Source organism: Heterodontus francisci, chromosome 33 (assembly GCF_036365525.1).
Source record: "Heterodontus francisci isolate sHetFra1 chromosome 33, sHetFra1.hap1, whole genome shotgun sequence".
Lineage (NCBI taxonomy): Eukaryota > Metazoa > Chordata > Chondrichthyes > Heterodontiformes > Heterodontidae > Heterodontus > Heterodontus francisci.
In genome coordinates this window covers 41932090-41950988 of record NC_090403.1, presented here as the reverse complement: position 1 = coordinate 41950988, position 18899 = coordinate 41932090, and the positions used below count along the sequence as shown (strand labels likewise).

The following is an 18899-nucleotide window of genomic DNA, read 5'->3' as shown; positions in this document are numbered from 1 at the left end:
GGCAAGATGGATACAGAACTGGCTCAGTCACAGAAGACAGAGGGTAACAGTGGATGGGTGTTTTTCTGAATGGAGGGATGTGACTAGTGGTGTTCCGCAGGGATCGGTGCTGGGACCTTTGCTGTTTGTAGTATGTATAAATGATTTGGAGGAAAATGTAGCTGGTCTGATTAGTAAGTTTGCGGATGACACAAAGGTTGGTGGAGTTGCGGATAATGATGAGGATTGTCAGAGGATACAGCAGGATATAGATCGGTTGGAGACTTGGGCAGAGAAATGGCAGATGAAGTTTAATCTGGACAAATGTGAGGTAATGCATTTTGGAAGGTCTAATGCAGCTGGGAGGTATACAGTAAATGGCAGAACCCTTAGGAGTATTGACAGGCAGATAGATCTGGGCGTACAGGTCCACAGGTCACTGAAAGTGGCAACGCAGGTGGATAAGGTAGTCAAGAAGGCATACGGCATGCTTGCCTTCATCGGTGGGGGCATAGAGTATAAAAATTGGCAAGTCATGTTGCAGCTGTACAGAACCTTAGTTAGGCCACACTTAGAATATTGCGTGCAATTCTGATCGCCACGCTACCAGAAGGACGTGGAGGCTTTGGAGAGGGTACAGAGGAGGTTTACCAGGATGTTGCCTGGTCTGGAGGGCATTAGCTATGAGGAGAGGTTGGAAAAACTCTGATTGTTTTCACTGGAACGACGGAGGTGGAGGGGCGACATGATAGAGGTTTACAAAGTTATGAGCGGCATGGACAGAGTGGATAGTCAGAAGCTTTTTCCCAGAGTGGAAGAGTCAGTTACTAGGGGACATAGGTTTAAGGTGCGAGGGGCAAAGTTTAGAGGGGATGTGCGAGGCAAGTTTTTTACACAGAGGGTGGTGAGTGCCTGGAACTTGCTGCCAGGGGAGGTGGTGGAAGCAGATACGATAGCAACGTTTAAGAGACATCTTGACAAATATATGAATAGGAAGAGAATAGAGGGATATGGGCCCCGGAAGTGCAGAAGGTGTTAGTTTCGGCAGACATCAAGATCGGCGCAGGCTTGGAGCGCCGAATGGCCTGTTCCTGTGCTGTACTGTTCTTTGTTCTTTGATTTCCAGTGCTCTGTAAACTTGGTATTTTGGAAACCTAGTTTAAAATATATTTATTATCTTAATATTGTAAACAATTAAAATCTAACGGGGAAACTCCATTCAAATATTTGAAGGAAAAACTCATCACTTGGTCTGCTGAATAAGTATAGTATTTCGAACATTTTAAGAATGACATCCTTCATGCAGAAATAATTAGTTACATTGAGTATGACTTATAGATAGAGTAGTGTGAGAGGTGGTGATGACTGTACAAGATCTGGATTTGATTTTAAAATTTTGTGGTTCAAATTTAAGTTAAAACTATTGGATAAATTCTTGATATAAAAACAGAAAACACTGGAAATATTCAGCAGGTCAGACAGAAAGAACGAGTATTTCAGGTCGATGACCTTTTTGTCAGAACTGGTTAAAATAGCAGCTTTCATTTTGAAGTCAACATTCTCATTTTAAATGGTCATTGGCTATTTCAGATGTACTAATATAGTAAGAAACTGGGATCCCAAAGCGAATGAACTGCTTTCAGGCACATTATGCAACCCAATCCCTTGTAATTTTCCATTTGTAGATTATTGTGGTTCTGTTGTGATTTTTAAAAATCCAATTAAGTTACTATAAATTGAACACAATCTAAATATCCCTGCCATTTTGAAAATGAATTTCTGGAAGTGAAATGGTTTCCTTTTTTGTAGGCTGTACATGATAACCAAGTCCTGATTGTCATTGGAGAAACTGGTTCTGGTAAAACTACTCAGATCACCCAGTATTTGGCAGAGGCGGGGTACACAACCCGGGGGAAAATCGGGTGCACGCAACCAAGGCGTGTGGCTGCAATGTCAGTTGCTAAGAGAGTGTCAGAAGAGTATGGTTGCTGTTTAGGTCAAGAGGTAAGCTGACATTGTCTAACTCTTTTACAATTTTAATTTTCCATTGTAGATTTTGTTTTGATGGTTCACCCTTTGTTCTCATTTTGAGACTTTTTCGCCAGTGAGCTGCTGAAATGAATTAACGAGTTGATCATATTCCAGATTTAATGGTGGAATAGTGATCTAATGTACATTCTCTTGTCAAGATTAATGTTGGTATGTAGCTTTTAAGAACTGTTTTCAAGGGTTGTCACACGCTGCTGCTCATGCTAACAGCAAATTAAGTTGTTAGCTTGAACAACAGCATGTAGCAATCTTTTAAATGGTTTTAAAAAACTATATACTACCAATTATTTAAGAACATAAAACATGATGTGAGTGAATCTGTCTTTTTTCCTTCCACCTCCTCCCCCCCCCCCCCCCCCCCAAAAAAAAAAACCATGTGGACTATGTAACTACATTCACATTCAGTTTTGTGAGCTTCTCCTGATAACGGGAGTGTACTAACTATGGCCCAGCTTTGGCTCTGGAAAATCCAGCACTTGAAGTCCAAGCAAATCACTCCTGCCTTTGTGCATATTTCTTAATAACTGGTTTTGTGGGCCAGAAATTTGGGATGAGCCATTTCATTAGCATTTACCTCATTGGGCAATGCATTCTAAATCTGAATCACTTAGTATCTATAACTTGAGATCTGTATAAATTAGTGGCAACATGGATTTGAATGTTAAATATGACCTTGAAGGTCCATGATGCGCACACAGTTCAAAAAGTCAAAAAAATCATATGAAGCCATCACACAGTAATTATTACCTTGTACATCCTATACAGCATGTTGCAAACCTATAACAAAATGGAGAGATTCGGTTGACCATGCAATCCACAAGAAAAGGCTGAATCATGAGAATGTTCCAACCTTGTAATATGTTCCAGTGAACCTACATGATGCAGACTATAAAATTGTGACCTTTTTGAGTATATGAACAGTGTTCTACATTTAGTGGTGTAGATCAGGTTGCTGTGATATTGTTCCACTGTAGCTCTTCTTTCCAGTCATTTTTCACCCACATTTTTTTCTCTTTTCATGCCCTTACTGAGAGAAACATGAGAGATTGTTCTGCAATTTATATTTTTATTTGACTGCTGTGTATTTTATTATGTGTCACTAAAAAGGTGACTTTAAACTGTGTGTGAAAGGATGCATGGTGATAGCAGCAAGTGGGATACTAGATTTGTGAGAGAGCATTCCTTTTCACTCCTTTTGAACTTTGTAGGTTGGCTACACCATTCGATTTGAGGACTGTACCAGTCCAGAGACTGTAATAAAGTATATGACTGATGGTATGTTGCTGAGAGAGTGCCTAATAGATCCTGACCTGTCTCCATATGCTATCATCATGTTGGATGAGGCCCATGAGAGGACTATCCACACTGACGTTCTGTTTGGACTTCTGAAGAAGGTAAGCTGTCATTGATTATTTTTTTCTCTGTTGCAAAGCCTTTAAAATGGTGAGCATAGCATATTAAAAATCTCAAATTGAACTAGCTGCATGTTGGATCAATTTGCCTGAGTATAGTATTTCACTCTGGTGTTACTGACCACAAAAGACAACATTTAGAACGTAACATGCATAAGTGACTTACGTAACTAATCTAATCAGGGGGTTCAGATGATATCCTAAATTCTGAGATGAAGTTTGATTTTATGATCCTTCTCTAAACCTTGATTAAATTACAACCATGAAGTCAGTTATCTATTTCAAATGTACAAGGATTTAATAGCTCAGCATATTCTCAGTTCATCTTTGTATTGCTAAATTATACAAATTGCGTTAGCGTTACTGGTACTGCAATAAGAATTTTTTTCAATGTTTTATCCTGTGGAAGCACTGCTTTCTATAGTTAGCAGTGTTGGTTCCTGTTGCTATGACTTAAAGCAGTGAATAGTGCTGTCTATTGTATATGTTTCATGAGAACAGTGCCGTGAAAACAAAGTTTCTCCCTTTTAACCCAAGTTATGCTTATCTTTCCTTACTAGACTGTTAAAAAGCGTTCTGATATGAAATTGATTGTAACATCAGCCACACTGGATGCAGTTAAATTCTCCCAGTATTTCTACGAGGCGCCTATCTTCACGATCCCTGGCCGAACATACCCAGTGGAAGTGCTTTATACTAAGGAACCTGAGACCGATTATCTAGATGCTAGTCTAATTACAGTGATGCAGATTCACCTAACAGAGCCGCCAGGTATTTCTCATTACACGGTACTCAGACAACTGAATCTATCATGATACTAATTATCTTACTCCTTACCTATCATTCTCAAAAGCAATTACATTTTTTAAAATTGAAAATTTGCATTTCTGATCTGCATTGTCACTTCCTCCCAATAGTTTGAATAAAGATTTCATGATGCAAATCTCTTAAGAGTTGAATTACCCAATTATAGGGCTGGATTTTCGTTTTGGGATCAGGAACCTGACATCGGGAAAGCTTCTGGGTCCTGACGCCGCACTGTGTCGGAAATAGTCACCCAACACGATTTTTGTAGTAATGGCCCGAGGGCACGCTCGCCATCCAATTAAGGACAGCAGACGGGCTCTCGACGCTGGAGGATCCACCCGCCACCCGCCCCGATCGGCCTTCAAAAATCCTGCCCATAATCTCAAGGGCAAAACTGTTTGATATTTGCTCGCATTTAGTGGAAAATGAACAGTGAGGCTACCTGTTGCTCAGCATCATTAGAGAGTAAATTGTACAACAACTTCCAGCAACCACACATGCGCAGTGAAACATGGAAATCAAAAAGTTGCTGTCTGAGTAGCCCTGCTTCTCCAGAAACTTTGCTACGTTGGTGCCTTGCTGGGAGACTCACCATACAAACACGTGGAAGGGTGTGAAGCTTGGCTACTTGCATGATAGGTACCAATGAAGCACACCAGATAAAGATAGGGCTTGTCTATTCAAGTGCAAGAGAATTTTTAAAAGTGTGTAACTCTTAATTATTGCCAAACAATCTCTCCACTTTTACAACAACAACTACAACTTATGTTTTTTTTTAGCACCTGTAAAGTAATAAAACGTCCCACGGCACTTTGCAGGAGCATTATAAAACAAAATATGGCACCAAGCCACATAAGTTATTTAGTCAGATGACCAAAAGCTTGGTCAAAGAGGTAGGTTTTAAGGAGTTTCTTAAAGGGGAAAAGCGAGGTTGAGAGGTGTAAGGAGGGTATTCCAGAGCTTGGGGTCTGGGCAGCTGAAGGCATGGCCACCAATGATTGGGGATGCTCAAGAGGCCAGAATTAGAGGAGCACAGATATCTCGGAGGGTTGTGAGGCTGGAGGAGATTACAGAGATAGGGAAGGGTGAGGCCATGGAGGGATTTGAAAACAAGGATGAGAATTTTAAAATCAAGACGTCGCTTTACCGGGAGCCAATGTAGGTCAGCGAGCACAGGAGTGATAGAGGAGTGGGACTTGGTGCGAGTTAAGACACGGGCAGCAGAGTTTTGGATAACCTCAAGTTTATGGAGGCTGGAATGTGGGAGACTAGCCAGGAGTGCATTGGAATAGTCAAGTCTAGAGGTAACGAAGGCATGAATGAGGGTATCCGCAGCGCATGAGCTGAGATAGGGGCAAGGTCGGGCAATGTTATGGAGGTGGAAATAGGCAATCTTAATGATGACGTGAATTTGAGGTCGGAAGCTCATCTCGAATTTTGCAAGTGTAAAGTTTCATTCCTTCAGTTCATGATATTGGATTTTTTTTTACTTTGTGTTTTCTCTCTTCCTTAATCCCATTTTTTTCTGTCCCTCTGTTTCACTTTTTATACAATATTTGACATTGAAGTAAATATTCCAGTTTATACTTCCTAGTTCAGACTCTTCGTGGCTTAGTAAGGATTCAGTCAGATTGGTTAAGGAAATGCACAGTTGTTGGCCCTGTTCACACAAGTCCCAGATCCCCTGTAGAAGGCACGGACACTTTGGATTTCCGATCACAGCAAATTCTAGTGCAAAAGCCCATTGAATGTCTGTGAGCAAGTGCCATTAATTCGCCACTGACTGCAAATTCCAGGCCATTGGGAAAAGCATATTTGTTGGATTCTACTTGATCTTCCACCACTTCCGCCTCCCCCACCCCCACCACCACCACAGCCCCTTAAGTTTTACTAACAGAAACAGAGACTGTGTGTGGGCTGGATTTTACCATAGGCAGACGGGAATTTTCAACTGCTGTAAAAGTTGGTGGAGAACCTGCTTCCGCCTAGCCCGGGGATCCGTCCCGTATTTTACAGAACCCCGAGATTTAATTGTCCCGAGGCGGGACTTCCACCCGCTTGAGGGAGGAGGTCTCGCCTCAGTGAGCTGCCAGCCAATCAGCGGGCTGCAGCTCTTAGTCCCAGCAGCGCCACCGGGAGCGGTGGCCACTGCTGGGACTGCAACCCAGCCGGCGACATGGAGCTAGGAGTGAAGGTAAGTTGGGCATCCCCCACCAGTGGGATCGGTCATGCCCTGGTGAGGCTAGGGTGGTCGTTTGGGGTGGTGGGGGAGGTCGTCTTGGGTCCCAGGGGTGGGTTGGGAGGCGGGGGCAGCCCTCAATTGGGAATCTCCCCAGCACGTGGAAAGGCCGGCAGCTGTCGCTGGGCAGCCTTTTGTGTCCCCAGCACGCCTACTTGCCATGGGTAAAATACCCATGGAGGCGGGCGAGGGCCCTTAAGTGACCGTTAAGTGGCTACTTAAGGGCCTTGGTTGGCCTCGGGTGGGTGGGTTGTTGGCCTCGGGCGGGTGGGTCGTTCCCCTCAACCGCCGTAAAGTTGGCCAGGGGCAGGAAGGCCTCCTGGAGCCTCTCGCTCAATTTTATGCCACCTCCCCGCCACCATCCGACCTGCTGGGGCGGTGTAAAATTCAGCCCTGTGTTTCTCTGAGCGCATGTATTGTTGCCCTGGTCAATTATTCTGTGGATTATAAAAGAAAAAAATTATTCCAAGATTAAGAGTTTCTGCAGGCAGGGCAAATATCAGTGCAATTTTAAAGCCTGTTCTAAAACCATTTTTGCATATTTAGGTGACATCCTGGTTTTCCTAACTGGTCAGGAAGAAATTGACACTGCGTGTGAGATTCTGTATGAGCGAATGAAATCCATGGGGCCTGATGTGCCAGAGTTGATTATTCTGCCTGTGTATTCTGCTTTACCGAGTGAGATGCAAACCAGAATTTTTGATCCAGCCCCTCCAGGCAGCAGAAAGGTAAAACTGCAGTCTCACTGTTCTGAAGTTAAACAGGCGATGTTTCATTTAACTTAAGAGCTGTTTGGGTAGAACTAAGAATATATTTGAAATAGAACTAAAAACAAAGTTTTTTGAATCTTTGCTCCTGAATTCCTTCAGAAGAAAAGTGAACTAATTCACTGCATACTGAACGTCTGTTGTTTGATGCTTTTAGATTTGCATGTTTCCTTGTAAAGAAACCCAACATCTGTGGAACTTCAGTAGATTTCTTACTGCCTCATGTAATTAGCTATCATCACTCCTTCAAAACAAAACCTTTCCCAACTTTCCTCTATTGATATATACATTTAAGATGACCACTGTGTATTTTTAGTGGCGTACAAGGATCATTAAGCTGTTCGGCAATCAGTGTTCCCTTGAACATTCATTTGTGGAATTATGATTAAATATATAATAAACATTCAACTTTAGTCAAACACACTACTGCTATTTGTTACCCTTCAATTTTCTCTTGTAACTTTCTGGAAGTGCTGGTTTGTGGGGGGGTTTTACAATTCCATTGGTGTTAATTGGGGGGTGGCGGTTAGTACCGCAGCCTCACAGCTCCAGGGACCCGGGTTCAATTCTGGGTACTGACTGTGCGGAGTTTGCAAGTTGTCCCTGTGACCGCTTGGGTTTTCGCCGGGTGCTCCGGTTTCCTCCCACAGCCAAAGACTTGCAGATGATAGGTAAATTGGCCATTGTAAATTGCCCCTTGTGTAGGTAGGTGGTAGTGAATATGGGATTACTGTAGGGTTAGTATAAATGGGTGGTTGTTGGTCGGCACAGACTCGGTGGGCCAAAGGGCCTGTTTCAGTGCTGTATCTCTAAATAAATAAAAATAAATAAATAATATTTTGTTCAAGTGGCCATTTGTCATGTCTGATCTGCGATTGTGGGGAGGGGTCAGTGTTATGAGCTGTGCCTAATCCTGTATGCCCGCATACTCAAGTTTCCAGCCAAAGTTACTGGATAATTTTCAGGAAAAGGGACTCTGTTTGATTTATGCCCCTCCCCCTCCCCCAAGCCCAGATTATGGAGGTATTTCTTGCATTCCACTTGTCTCAGCTGAGACAATTATTCTAATTAATCTTTTCACTAACACTGCAGTTCTACGATGCATTGTTTTGTAGTTTATGAAGTAACCTATTATGGTCAACACTCGTTTAAATAGTTTTTTTTATAAAGTAGATTGGTATGTTTGTCAGTAAGTTGGTAAATAAATGATTTAGAAAAACTTGCATTTGCATTTTAATTAAAATTTTAATTAGAGATACAGCATTGAAACAGGCCCTTCGGCCCACCGAGTCTGTGCCGACCATCAACCACCCATTTATACTAATCCTACACTAATCCCATATTCCTACCAAACATCCCCATCTGTCCCGATATTTCCCTACCACCTACCTATACTAATGACAATTTATAATGGCCAATTTACCTACCAACCTGCAAGTCTTTTGGCTTGTGGGAGGAAACCGGAGCACCCGGAGAAAACCCACGCAGACACAGGGAGAACTTGCAAACTCCACACAGGCAGTGCCCAGAATCGAACCCGGGTCCCTGGAGCTGTGAGGCTGCAGTGCTAACCACTGCGCCACTGTGCCGTCCACATTTCCTTTCACATCTTCAGAAGGTATCAAGCTGCTTCACAGACTAGTTACTGTTATATGGTATTAGCAAATGTGGCTGCCAAATTGTGCTCAGCAAGGTCAGTGTGATACATGACTAAATATTCTGTTTTAGTCATGTTGGTTGAAAGATAAATATTGACTAGAACTCTGGGAGAACTCCCCTGCTCTTTGGAATAGTGTTATGGGATCTTTTATGCTCACTGAGAAGTCAAATGCAGCCTCAGTTTAACATCTCATTCATAAAACACCCCTCCAGTACAGAACTAAGGAAGTTCTGCACTGTTAAGTGTTAAACGGGATTATGTGTTCAAGTCTCTGAAGTGATGCTGGGATCCACAACCTTCTGATTCAGAAGCAAGCATGCTGCCAGTGAGCCAAGGTTTACACCTACATCCTTTATCCTCTCTTCCCTCACTCCCACCACTTAACCAAGTTTTCTCCTCCTTATCAGTGTAATGATTTGTTAGAACCAGAAACAAGTGGTCTGGACATTGAGCATTGGCAGACAGTTCAACTGTCAGCCACTACATACAAACCAGATCCTCCCCTTGCTTGGAATCCACAATTCTGGGCTTTTGAGTAGGTGTATGTGTATAATAATCAAGATCACAAACTTTAGCTAATGGTTTTTGTTTTCTCTTCATGCCCCATCCAAGCCAAGTATACTGCTTCCACCATTTCAGCTGAGTAAAGCTAACTCAGTATAGATGCAGAGACTTTCCTGGTCTGCACTATTCAGGAGTGCAATTCCTTACTGAGGGAGAATTTTCTCTGTTTACTATTTAGCAAACTTACTGGAACATTGGTCCATTTCTTACCTCTAGGTTTTACCTTGTTAATGCTCTGCCAGCTAGGTACCTTTTTGCCTAACTCCATCTGGTCCGCCATTTGTGCCTGATCGTTCAGTTACTGTTTTTTTTGTATTTTCCATCGTCCTTAAAGGTAACGGGTAGTGCAGAGAAAGTCTCAAACATACCTCCATTGGACAATGTTTTGTAACTAGCAGTACGAGGGGAATGGTTTTATACCGCTCTCTTGTCCCACTGCCTTGGTTCCCTCTGCCTTTCCACCTCCCTTTCTGCTTTCAAAAACTTCCTTAAAGTCCTTTTCGTCAACAATGTTATCAACAGTCACCCCCCACCCCCGTTCCCTTTCTATTGCTAGTTCCCTTTTGCTGCCTATTCAGCATTTGTAGATTTTATCTTTTCATTGTAAAATGCTTTTTGAAGTCTCTTGCACATTAAGAGCACTGTGATGACAATTGTTGACACCTGTTCCCAATACCATGGGGGATTAGGATGGGCCGAAAAATAGATGATTTAGTGGTTTTACCCTTGTTCTTTTTAAATTTGTTCATTCAATGTTTTTTCCTAAACCTTTTCCATCTATAACTTTTTTTAAACTGCAGGTTGTAATTGCTACCAACATTGCTGAAACATCACTGACCATTGATGGCATCTATTATGTTGTTGATCCTGGATTTGTTAAGCAGAAAGTCTATAACTCGAAGACTGGCATTGACCAGCTAGTGGTGACTCCAATTTCACAGGTTCTTTTTTTAAACATCTGTTTTAAATGTAACTTATTATTGGTCATATTCATTTTTGTATGTTTCGTTATAACAAAGCCAGCATCATACATCAGTTTAACTCTGACACAGGTTAGGTGCCGTTTAGGGCTCTCTGTAGACTGTGCCATCAGTGTATAGGAGCCCTGACTTAAAAGCCACCTTCGACTCCACGAGTATTATAGTTTCCTCCTATTTCCTCCCAGCCAGTTTTCTTTGCTTCTGTCCTGCAGTTAATGATTTTTTGCTGGGATATGGTTCTGCTTGTATCAGTTACTGCTTGGTACCTTGCCCAAGTAGGCATTAGTTAGTGTGACCCTTGATAGTGATTGTTAGAAGCCGTTTAATCGCAGGGGTATCATACCCAAGCTCCAACCTGTCCTTGCCTGACACCCACACTGATCCACGTCCATCAGGAATCAGTAACATATTAAAGGCATTCAAAATCCTAGTTGGATGCCAGCTTGAGAGATGTTGGAGGCCAGAGGGATGAACTTTAGGCTGAATAGTCTTTTTTTTAACTGTTCTTGAACTATTTAAGTAAATATATTCATAAACACAACAATGGGGAAAGTCAAACGATTTTGATTTTTTTAATTGATCTTTAAAACTGATAATTGTTCATGACATGAAGAGTAATGAAGGGGAAAGGAGAAAAAAACTTCTTGTAATATTCTCACCTGGTGCTAAATTTTGTTTGCCATAGTTGTTTGTTTTTCAATACCTCCTCCATTTCGAAAGGTTTGAATACTCTCTGTTGTCCACAGGCTCAAGCCAAGCAGCGTGCTGGCCGTGCAGGAAGGACAGGACCTGGGAAATGTTATAGACTGTACACCGAGCGTGCTTACAGGGATGAAATGTTGACCACAAATGTTCCTGAAATTCAAAGAACTAATCTTGCTAGTACGGTACTGTCGCTAAAGGTAAATTAAGTATAGATTACAGTTACATCTTCAAGCACTGTTAAATGCTTTGGATGTAATGGAGGGAGAAGAGACGCATCTGAAATTCAGCTCCCTTGAAATAATGATTCCTGAGTGTTGAGGTGACTGAAACTGTGTATTAAAACCATAGAAGTGCATAGCACAGAATGAGTCCTCCTTGTCTGTGCAGGCTTTTTTCTGTAGTAATCACACTGCTGTCTCCCCATAACACTTTATCCATCTTTGCTGCAAGTATTTATCCACTTGAAGTAATGGCCTCTGCCCCAACTACTCCCTGTGAGAAAGCATTCCATGTTTTCTGAACTCTTCGCGTAAAGTTTCTTCACCTCTTCTCCCTCTCTTACTGACGATATTAAATTGATTACTCGTTATTGCTATCACATTATCAAAACATTTCATAATTTTAAAGACCTCCACTAAATGTTGTCAAAGCTTTATCTACGCCAGTGAAAATTGTCTCAATATCCCAAGTCTCTTATAACTATAGTTTCCTATCCCTGGTATCATCCTTGTCTGTATGCGTTGAAGTCTTTTTGTAATTGTATTCTGAAAACTGTGCACAATGTTCTAACTTTGGCATAACCATGACCTTATACAAACTTATTACCTCAATACTATATGCCCTTAATTGTAAAACCCCAAAATGCCATTGGTATCTAAGTGTTACTAGGCTGTTGTGAATTGAAAATATTTATGTATTTGTAAGCTGATGAATAGTTTACTGCAGGACAGTGAAAATGACCAAAGTGATGTATTTTATTTCAATTATATTTGATTTAAAAAAGATCTATATAAATGCATCCTCTTAGTAGACTATGGATCATATCTATTGGATGTACCAGATAACTACCTCTAAGGCCAGGACTTATGCTGCTTTGTACTTGATTCTTCAGAGTTGCTGATTTTGTGTCTTTGAAATTATTGAAAGAAACGTTTAAAGTTGTTACTAAGCTGAAATGGTGATGAGATATTGGAAGTGGGTATTTTAGAGTTTCATAACTAGCCATGGTTTCCCTAAAGTTGAATCACCATTCCTCCAGAACCTTGTCAGGGTGTACTGGTGCTGTTGATCTCTCTCTCTCTTGACTCTATCGTCTTCTGGATCTGCAAATAGGTCAAGAACTTTTGATTCTCCTAAGTTCAAAACTGCAACATTTGCTAATTGAATGAAGTCTATTTGGCATTTAATGCTTCTTGTCTAAATGAGCTCCCTGGTGCTGTTGAACCCCCGTTTGCTTATATTGTGTTGGTGGCCATCTTTTTTGAACAAGATTTTGGTCACCACCTAACTTTCCCACCATGTCTGTTTCTTTCTTTTCTTATTCCATAAAGTGCTTTGATATATTTCCTACATTTAAAGGTGCTATCTAAATATTGGATAACTAACTGATCTCAGTACTCAAATCATTTACTGCATGCATACAGTAGTGGTTATCATTCCAAGATATCGTGGAGGAAAAAGTTTTCCTACATGAGTTCTGTGATGTAGAACAATTTTTTTTTGTTTAAAAGGACAGATTTTAACAAATTCCCGATCTTGATGCAATGTTTTTCATGTTGGGAGTACATTTCAGGAATTTGGATGCAAAGATCTGTTTGCCCCACAGGATTTTCTGTCCTTCCTTCTTTGGTACTCATACTCTGTGTTTGGAGTACGCACAGCTATACACCAGGATTGAGAGTTTTTAAAATCTATTCTGTCATTTTGGTGTTAAAGAAAAATCAAGTGTTACAGAAAGTTTGTGGGGTTGGTAGCATATCACTTTGTAATATGAAAACCACCACTGCTCTGTTGTTTTGGTACAGTAAATTGTGTATGATGAAGCTCATACTGTTTTTTATAGTCCAGTAGTGATATCTGAGGGAGTCTATACTATCAGGACATAACTTGAACAAAAGTATTCCTCTCAGTATGGGTTATTTGTTTTAATAACTGTAGACTGGAGTTCAAGATGTTTGTACTTTCACAATGAAACCTTTCTCTGTCTCAGGCTATGGGAATCAATGACCTGCTTTCATTTGATTTTATGGATGCCCCGCCTATGGAGACCCTCATCACAGCCATGGAACAGCTGTACACATTAGGAGCGCTGGATGATGAAGGTTTGCTGACAAGACTTGGGCGCAGGGTAAGGAGAACCTAATGGATCTTCGGTAGTCTAAATGCTGAAATGCTTTCCACTTTCAAATTTGACTTGAAAACATGTTTACACTTTTATAACTATTGTTGTATCAAAGGAGTCGGAAATCAGTTACGATCATTTTATTCTGTGTTGTGATTGAGGCGTTGTGCAGCTTGCTTATTTTGGAATAGAGAATTTACTAAGTTATTAGGTTAAGGGAATATTAATGCCTGAAGTTTGTTCATTTCAATATCAGTACTCTTAAGCACTGAGCAGGAAGTGATTGGAGTCAGGCTGATCGCTTCTCATTTAGGTCCATTTATTACTCAATACATAGGTCAGTCATACAGCTATTAGCCTTGCAGTGTTTGCTGATGTCGTTGTGATAATAAAACTGTCTTCCATAGAACAGGATGAGATGTGTCTGCACAATTTTGCAATGACCAAATTGGCTGGGTGGACAAGGTGATTAGTCTTATTAAATTTTCTGTTGATTTAAGTTTTTGTATTGATTTTATTTTGATTGATTGGCAGAGCTAAGGTATGAGCTCATCCCAATCGGATACTCAAGTCTTTCAGAAAGAGGATCTATAACCCACAGTATTTTGTATATAACTCATTTTGTCACAGAGTCTGAAGTCTTGTTTTGGACACATGGGCATGTACTGCATCAGTCTTTACTGAGCTTGATACAGTCTACTACTAATTTAAAGTTGTCTGATTTGAATTGTCTGTTAGTTAATTAGAATTGATATTGTGCAACGATGATAATTGAGTGTTTTTAAACAAAAAATGACTTTGAATTAACAGGAGACTGTATTGCATCCTACCCACCTTTCACAATAAATGATGTTAAAAGTTGAATACTGATTCATTTCAATATTAAGCTGTTACATTTTTACATATCTTTTTCAGATGGCAGAGTTCCCTCTGGAGCCTATGCTATGTAAAATGCTGATCATGTCTGTACATCTTGGCTGCAGTGAAGAGATGTTGACAATTGTGTCCATGCTGTCCGTACAGAATGTTTTCTACCGACCAAAGGTAAGCAAATCTAACTGGACTGATGATTGAAAGTGCCCACTGAAACCTCCTGTGAATCACTAATGTGTCATAATTATAGATCACTGGTGGTAAATACCCAGCATATCCATGGAATTGAGATCGTACACCTATTTTTGTTAGTATTTTTTCTTTAAGCTAGGAGTTTCTGGAGAAAATATATTGTAGAAATAAGGGAGTTTATTGTAAGGTGCCTGGGTTTCTACCACTTGCAAATATGTTCTTTTTTAATTCTTAAAGCCAATGAAAGAACTCAGTTGTTCCAGCAAAGTATGCAGTGGTACCCATAGAATCGAAAAAAAATAGTTGCAAATTAAAAATAAATGTTAGAAATGAGTAGCAGTTCCATCAGCATCTGTTAACAGAAAAGACAGACCAATATTTTAGTTGTAGAAACTTCATCAGAACTGTACGAACAGAAGACCAACATGAATTGTTAACTTACCTTTTTTTTGCAGATTTAACTGACCTGTGCATTTCAGTATCTTCTATATTTATTTCAGAGTTCCAGCGTTTGTAGTTTTTTTTTCCTATTTAAACAGCTGCAGTTGTCAACTCTGTGTGCCTTCACTCAATTATTATATGTGCTGTTTACTGACTACTAGGATAAGCAAGCTCTTGCAGACCAGAAGAAGGCCAAGTTCCACCAGGCTGAAGGGGATCACCTCACCTTGCTTGCTGTCTATAATTCATGGAAAAACAATAAATTCTCCAATCCATGGTGCTATGAAAACTTCATCCAAGCACGTTCCCTTCGCAGAGCACAGGATATCCGCAAACAGATGCTTGGTATCATGGACAGGTATAGGGAAATGTCTTGTCGCTCCCAGAAGTGCATTTGTTAGCAAATGAAGTTAAACAAAATACATAATATTGACTCTTAATTTAGTTATTGGTCCAATGAATAAACCTATAATGAGTGCACTCGTATGTATAATATATCTTACTATATGGACAGTTTAAATTGTAAGCAGTTTTAATTTATAGCATTACCAGACATACTTTTCATTCTTCCCTTCTCCATGGGCTCCATGGGATGTGTGGTATCCCTAGCCAGGAGGATGAATAGACAGAACACTTCAGGCCCTCTGGCATCCAGGCCTCTGGCATTTTCTTGTCAGCTGCTAGAATATACACAAAAGCAATCTGAGACACCTCTGTTTCAGTTCTGTTGCTTATCTGGGGGAGGGTGGGAGGGGGTATTGGGTATTGTCTAGCTTCCATGTAACGCTTGCTCATAAGGGAAGGCTATTAATGGTAACTCATTGTGTGAATCAGTGTTCCTACCACTTCATGCAGTGTGTGTGTAATATACATAGAGTTAAGAATAATTCATTAGAAAACTATGGATAACATTTTGGGGAAGGAGAGGGGAGAAAATAATAAACCACAAAGCAGAATACTTATGATCGTGTCCATTCTTTATCCCATTGCACCAGTGCTTCGATTAACTGGCATTCGTTCTGTGTTTTATCATGAAAAATGTGCACATCTTGTCTAAGTTTTTGAGTAACCCCTGCCAGAAATTGTCATGGTTATTAAGGTTGTCCTGATCCATCCTTAGAAGAAAAGGCAGATTTCATTACAAATAGTCTTGAACTGGTTATATAGAAGACATGATATCATTTGCAAACAATTTTTGTCCATATTTGTAGCAAATGCCTCCTGTGAACGTTTGACCGCACAGCATTAGTAAGTTTTAACAAGGAATAAACTCAAGCAAAATTTAATACTTCAGCTGAAAATAGTATAAATTACATTTTCAATTTGCATAGAATCCTAAAAATTTATAGTATACTAGGAGGCCGTTTCACCCATTGTCTCTGCGCTGGTGCTAGCTCTTCAACTTGTGCTGTTTACTCTAATTCCATTTCCCTACTTTCTGTCCTGGCCTTTTAATCATTTTTCTCCAATTCTCTCCTTTGTGACACAGCCTCTGTCTTAACAACCACTTAAATAAAATATTTCATATTCTAATAAAAAGAGATTCTTCTGACTTCCCCCTTTTGTTCTTATGTCTATCCTAAATTTATGTCACAGTCTTTCATTATTTAAGCCCTTAAAGTCTTTCATCATTTTGAAAATATGCATTAGACATGCCTTTATCTTTTTTCCAGTAAATAAAGCCCCAAGTATTCAAATCTATCTTGATTATGTCCTTGCATCCTTGGTATCATAATAACGAATCTTCACTGCACGCTTTCTATAGCTCAAATATCCTTCCTGCAGTGGGCTATCTGGAATTGTATCCAGTACTCCAACTGTGGCCTAAGCAGTGTCTTGTACAAATTCAACTTGTTTTTTATATATAAGCCCCAGAGTTCCATTTGTCTTTTTATAGCCTTGTTTATCTAGATTCCCAGTTTTAAAGATCTGTGTAACTCTACCCTAAATCTCTGTTTCTCCACTCTCTTTAAAACATTACTATTTAGGGTATACTTTTCAGTCTTTTTCCAAAAATGTATTGCTTCACATTTCTCTGCATCTGCTGTCTATTTGCCCAGCCCACTATAAGTCCATACCTTTCTGAAATCTCTCGCATTCTTCTTTGCAGTTTGCTAATTTACTGTTATCAGCATGCTTTTCTATCATTCATTTTTGTGCCTATGTCCAAATAATTTATATAAATGAAAAAGTCCCAGCATAGACCCATGTAGCATGACACCACTCATATCTTGCCAATTCAAAGAACATTAATTTCCTCCACTCTTCTTTCCATCCCCCATTTTCTTTATTTCCAAGTGGTTACATTTTCTTGGTACATGTATGACACTGAGGAGAGATTTTTCATGTGTACTTTAATATAGTAGGCATATCTGAAAAAGAACAGTAACCTTGTGGTTAAGGGTGCCAGTACAATTTCTTGGATTGCAGTCATGTAATACGCACCCTGCTATCCAGTGTATAGTGCTCTATCTGAGACACACGCTGCTTTTAGTTCTAATGGTACAAAACTAAAATAGAAACCCTGTTAGTTTCAAGTACTGACACACTGGTTGCAGTTGCAAAACTACCATGGTATGCAGTGTGATTTTCGACCTAATCTTTGTACGAGTGCATTTCTTTGTTCATTACGTTCAAAACCATTGTTGAGCACGACATGGCTTCTTGGATGATTTGGCTCCTCCACCACCTCCACTGAGAAGCATCTCCTGTCAGGAGAGAGGGGCAGTACTCTACCACCTGATATATTGATGCGCCTGTCCCTAACCCCAAAAGAAAGAAAGAACTTGTATTTATATACAGTAGTATCTTTCACAATCTCTGGCCTCCCTGCTCTTCGGCATATACAAGATCACGCTGTGATACTGCATGTTCAGGCCCCTGCTGCCAGGTAAATCCCTGCAGGGGAGGAAGACCTCTGCTCACCATTGAATGTTCGAGGCTTGGGCCAGGTGTTTCTTGCATCCAGCTTTCAGCTGACACAAATATGGGAAATACATTGGAAGGTGTATTTCCCTCATTTGCATTACTTGTTCACATGCTCACCTGCAGATGGGCATGCATACTGTCTACCACCTGCCCAGCCCCAGATATGCCAATTTAAAAACAATGGGAGTGGATAAAAGTCTAGGCTGGATCTTTTGAAGTAAATTGGTGCCTTATAATGAATGCTTACCCACATTTTGTGTTGTGAACAATTTGTTTCTTGCAGACATAAACTGGATGTTGTTTCATGTGGAAAAGCCACAGTGCGAGTTCAGAAAGCAATCTGCAGCGGCTTCTTCCGCAATGCAGCTAAGAAGGACCCACAAGAAGGATACCGTACACTGATTGACCAGCAGGTGGTGTACATTCACCCCTCCAGTGCTCTCTTCAATAGGCAGCCTGAATGGTATGTAATGTTAATGAGGTAATCACAATGCCAAGACTAACTGCTGTACACCTCTGCAGACTGTCGGTTCTGGCTCACATTTAACTGCTGAGATGTGTTTACCTGCAAACAGTGATAAAATGCTGCAGATTAAATTTCTGATAAATTTTAAGATTGTTCATATGGCAAACAAAGCACAATTGGCCCAACTCTCGAGAGAAGAGAGAACTATTTTGCTTGACGGAAGAAATACTTAATTCATGGTACATTTGTTTTTCTTTCTGGGACGACATAGGAGGGAGGAAAATGACATTGCACTGTGAGCAGCCACACAAGACTCGGGCTTTTTTTTTTACAACCCACACCTCACTAGTAGATCTGCATGTTGATTTTTTGACCAGCATTCACCTCTATAGTTTTTAAATGATGTTACGTTCTCTGCCTTAGTAGCTACTCATAGTAGAGCATATCTGTGTGTGTGAGGGATGGGAGGGAATTCTAACTTCTGCCTTTTTTCCTT

At 40.4% G+C, this 18899-nt stretch overlaps 1 protein-coding gene across 1 annotated transcript in view; it reads left to right on the top strand.

Annotated features, from left to right (window-relative positions):
* dhx8 (DEAH (Asp-Glu-Ala-His) box polypeptide 8) overlaps nt 1-18899 on the top strand; it is a 52285-nt gene that overhangs the window by 19786 nt on the left and 13600 nt on the right. The window contains exons 13-22 of the mRNA XM_068013358.1: nt 1789-1983; nt 3237-3422; nt 4001-4211; nt 7033-7214; nt 10278-10418; nt 11204-11359; nt 13372-13509; nt 14419-14547; nt 15171-15367; nt 18221-18400. Of these exons, the coding sequence (XP_067869459.1) occupies nt 1789-1983; nt 3237-3422; nt 4001-4211; nt 7033-7214; nt 10278-10418; nt 11204-11359; nt 13372-13509; nt 14419-14547; nt 15171-15367; nt 18221-18400 (1715 nt within the window). The remainder of the gene's footprint in view (nt 1-1788; nt 1984-3236; nt 3423-4000; nt 4212-7032; nt 7215-10277; nt 10419-11203; nt 11360-13371; nt 13510-14418; nt 14548-15170; nt 15368-18220; nt 18401-18899) is intronic.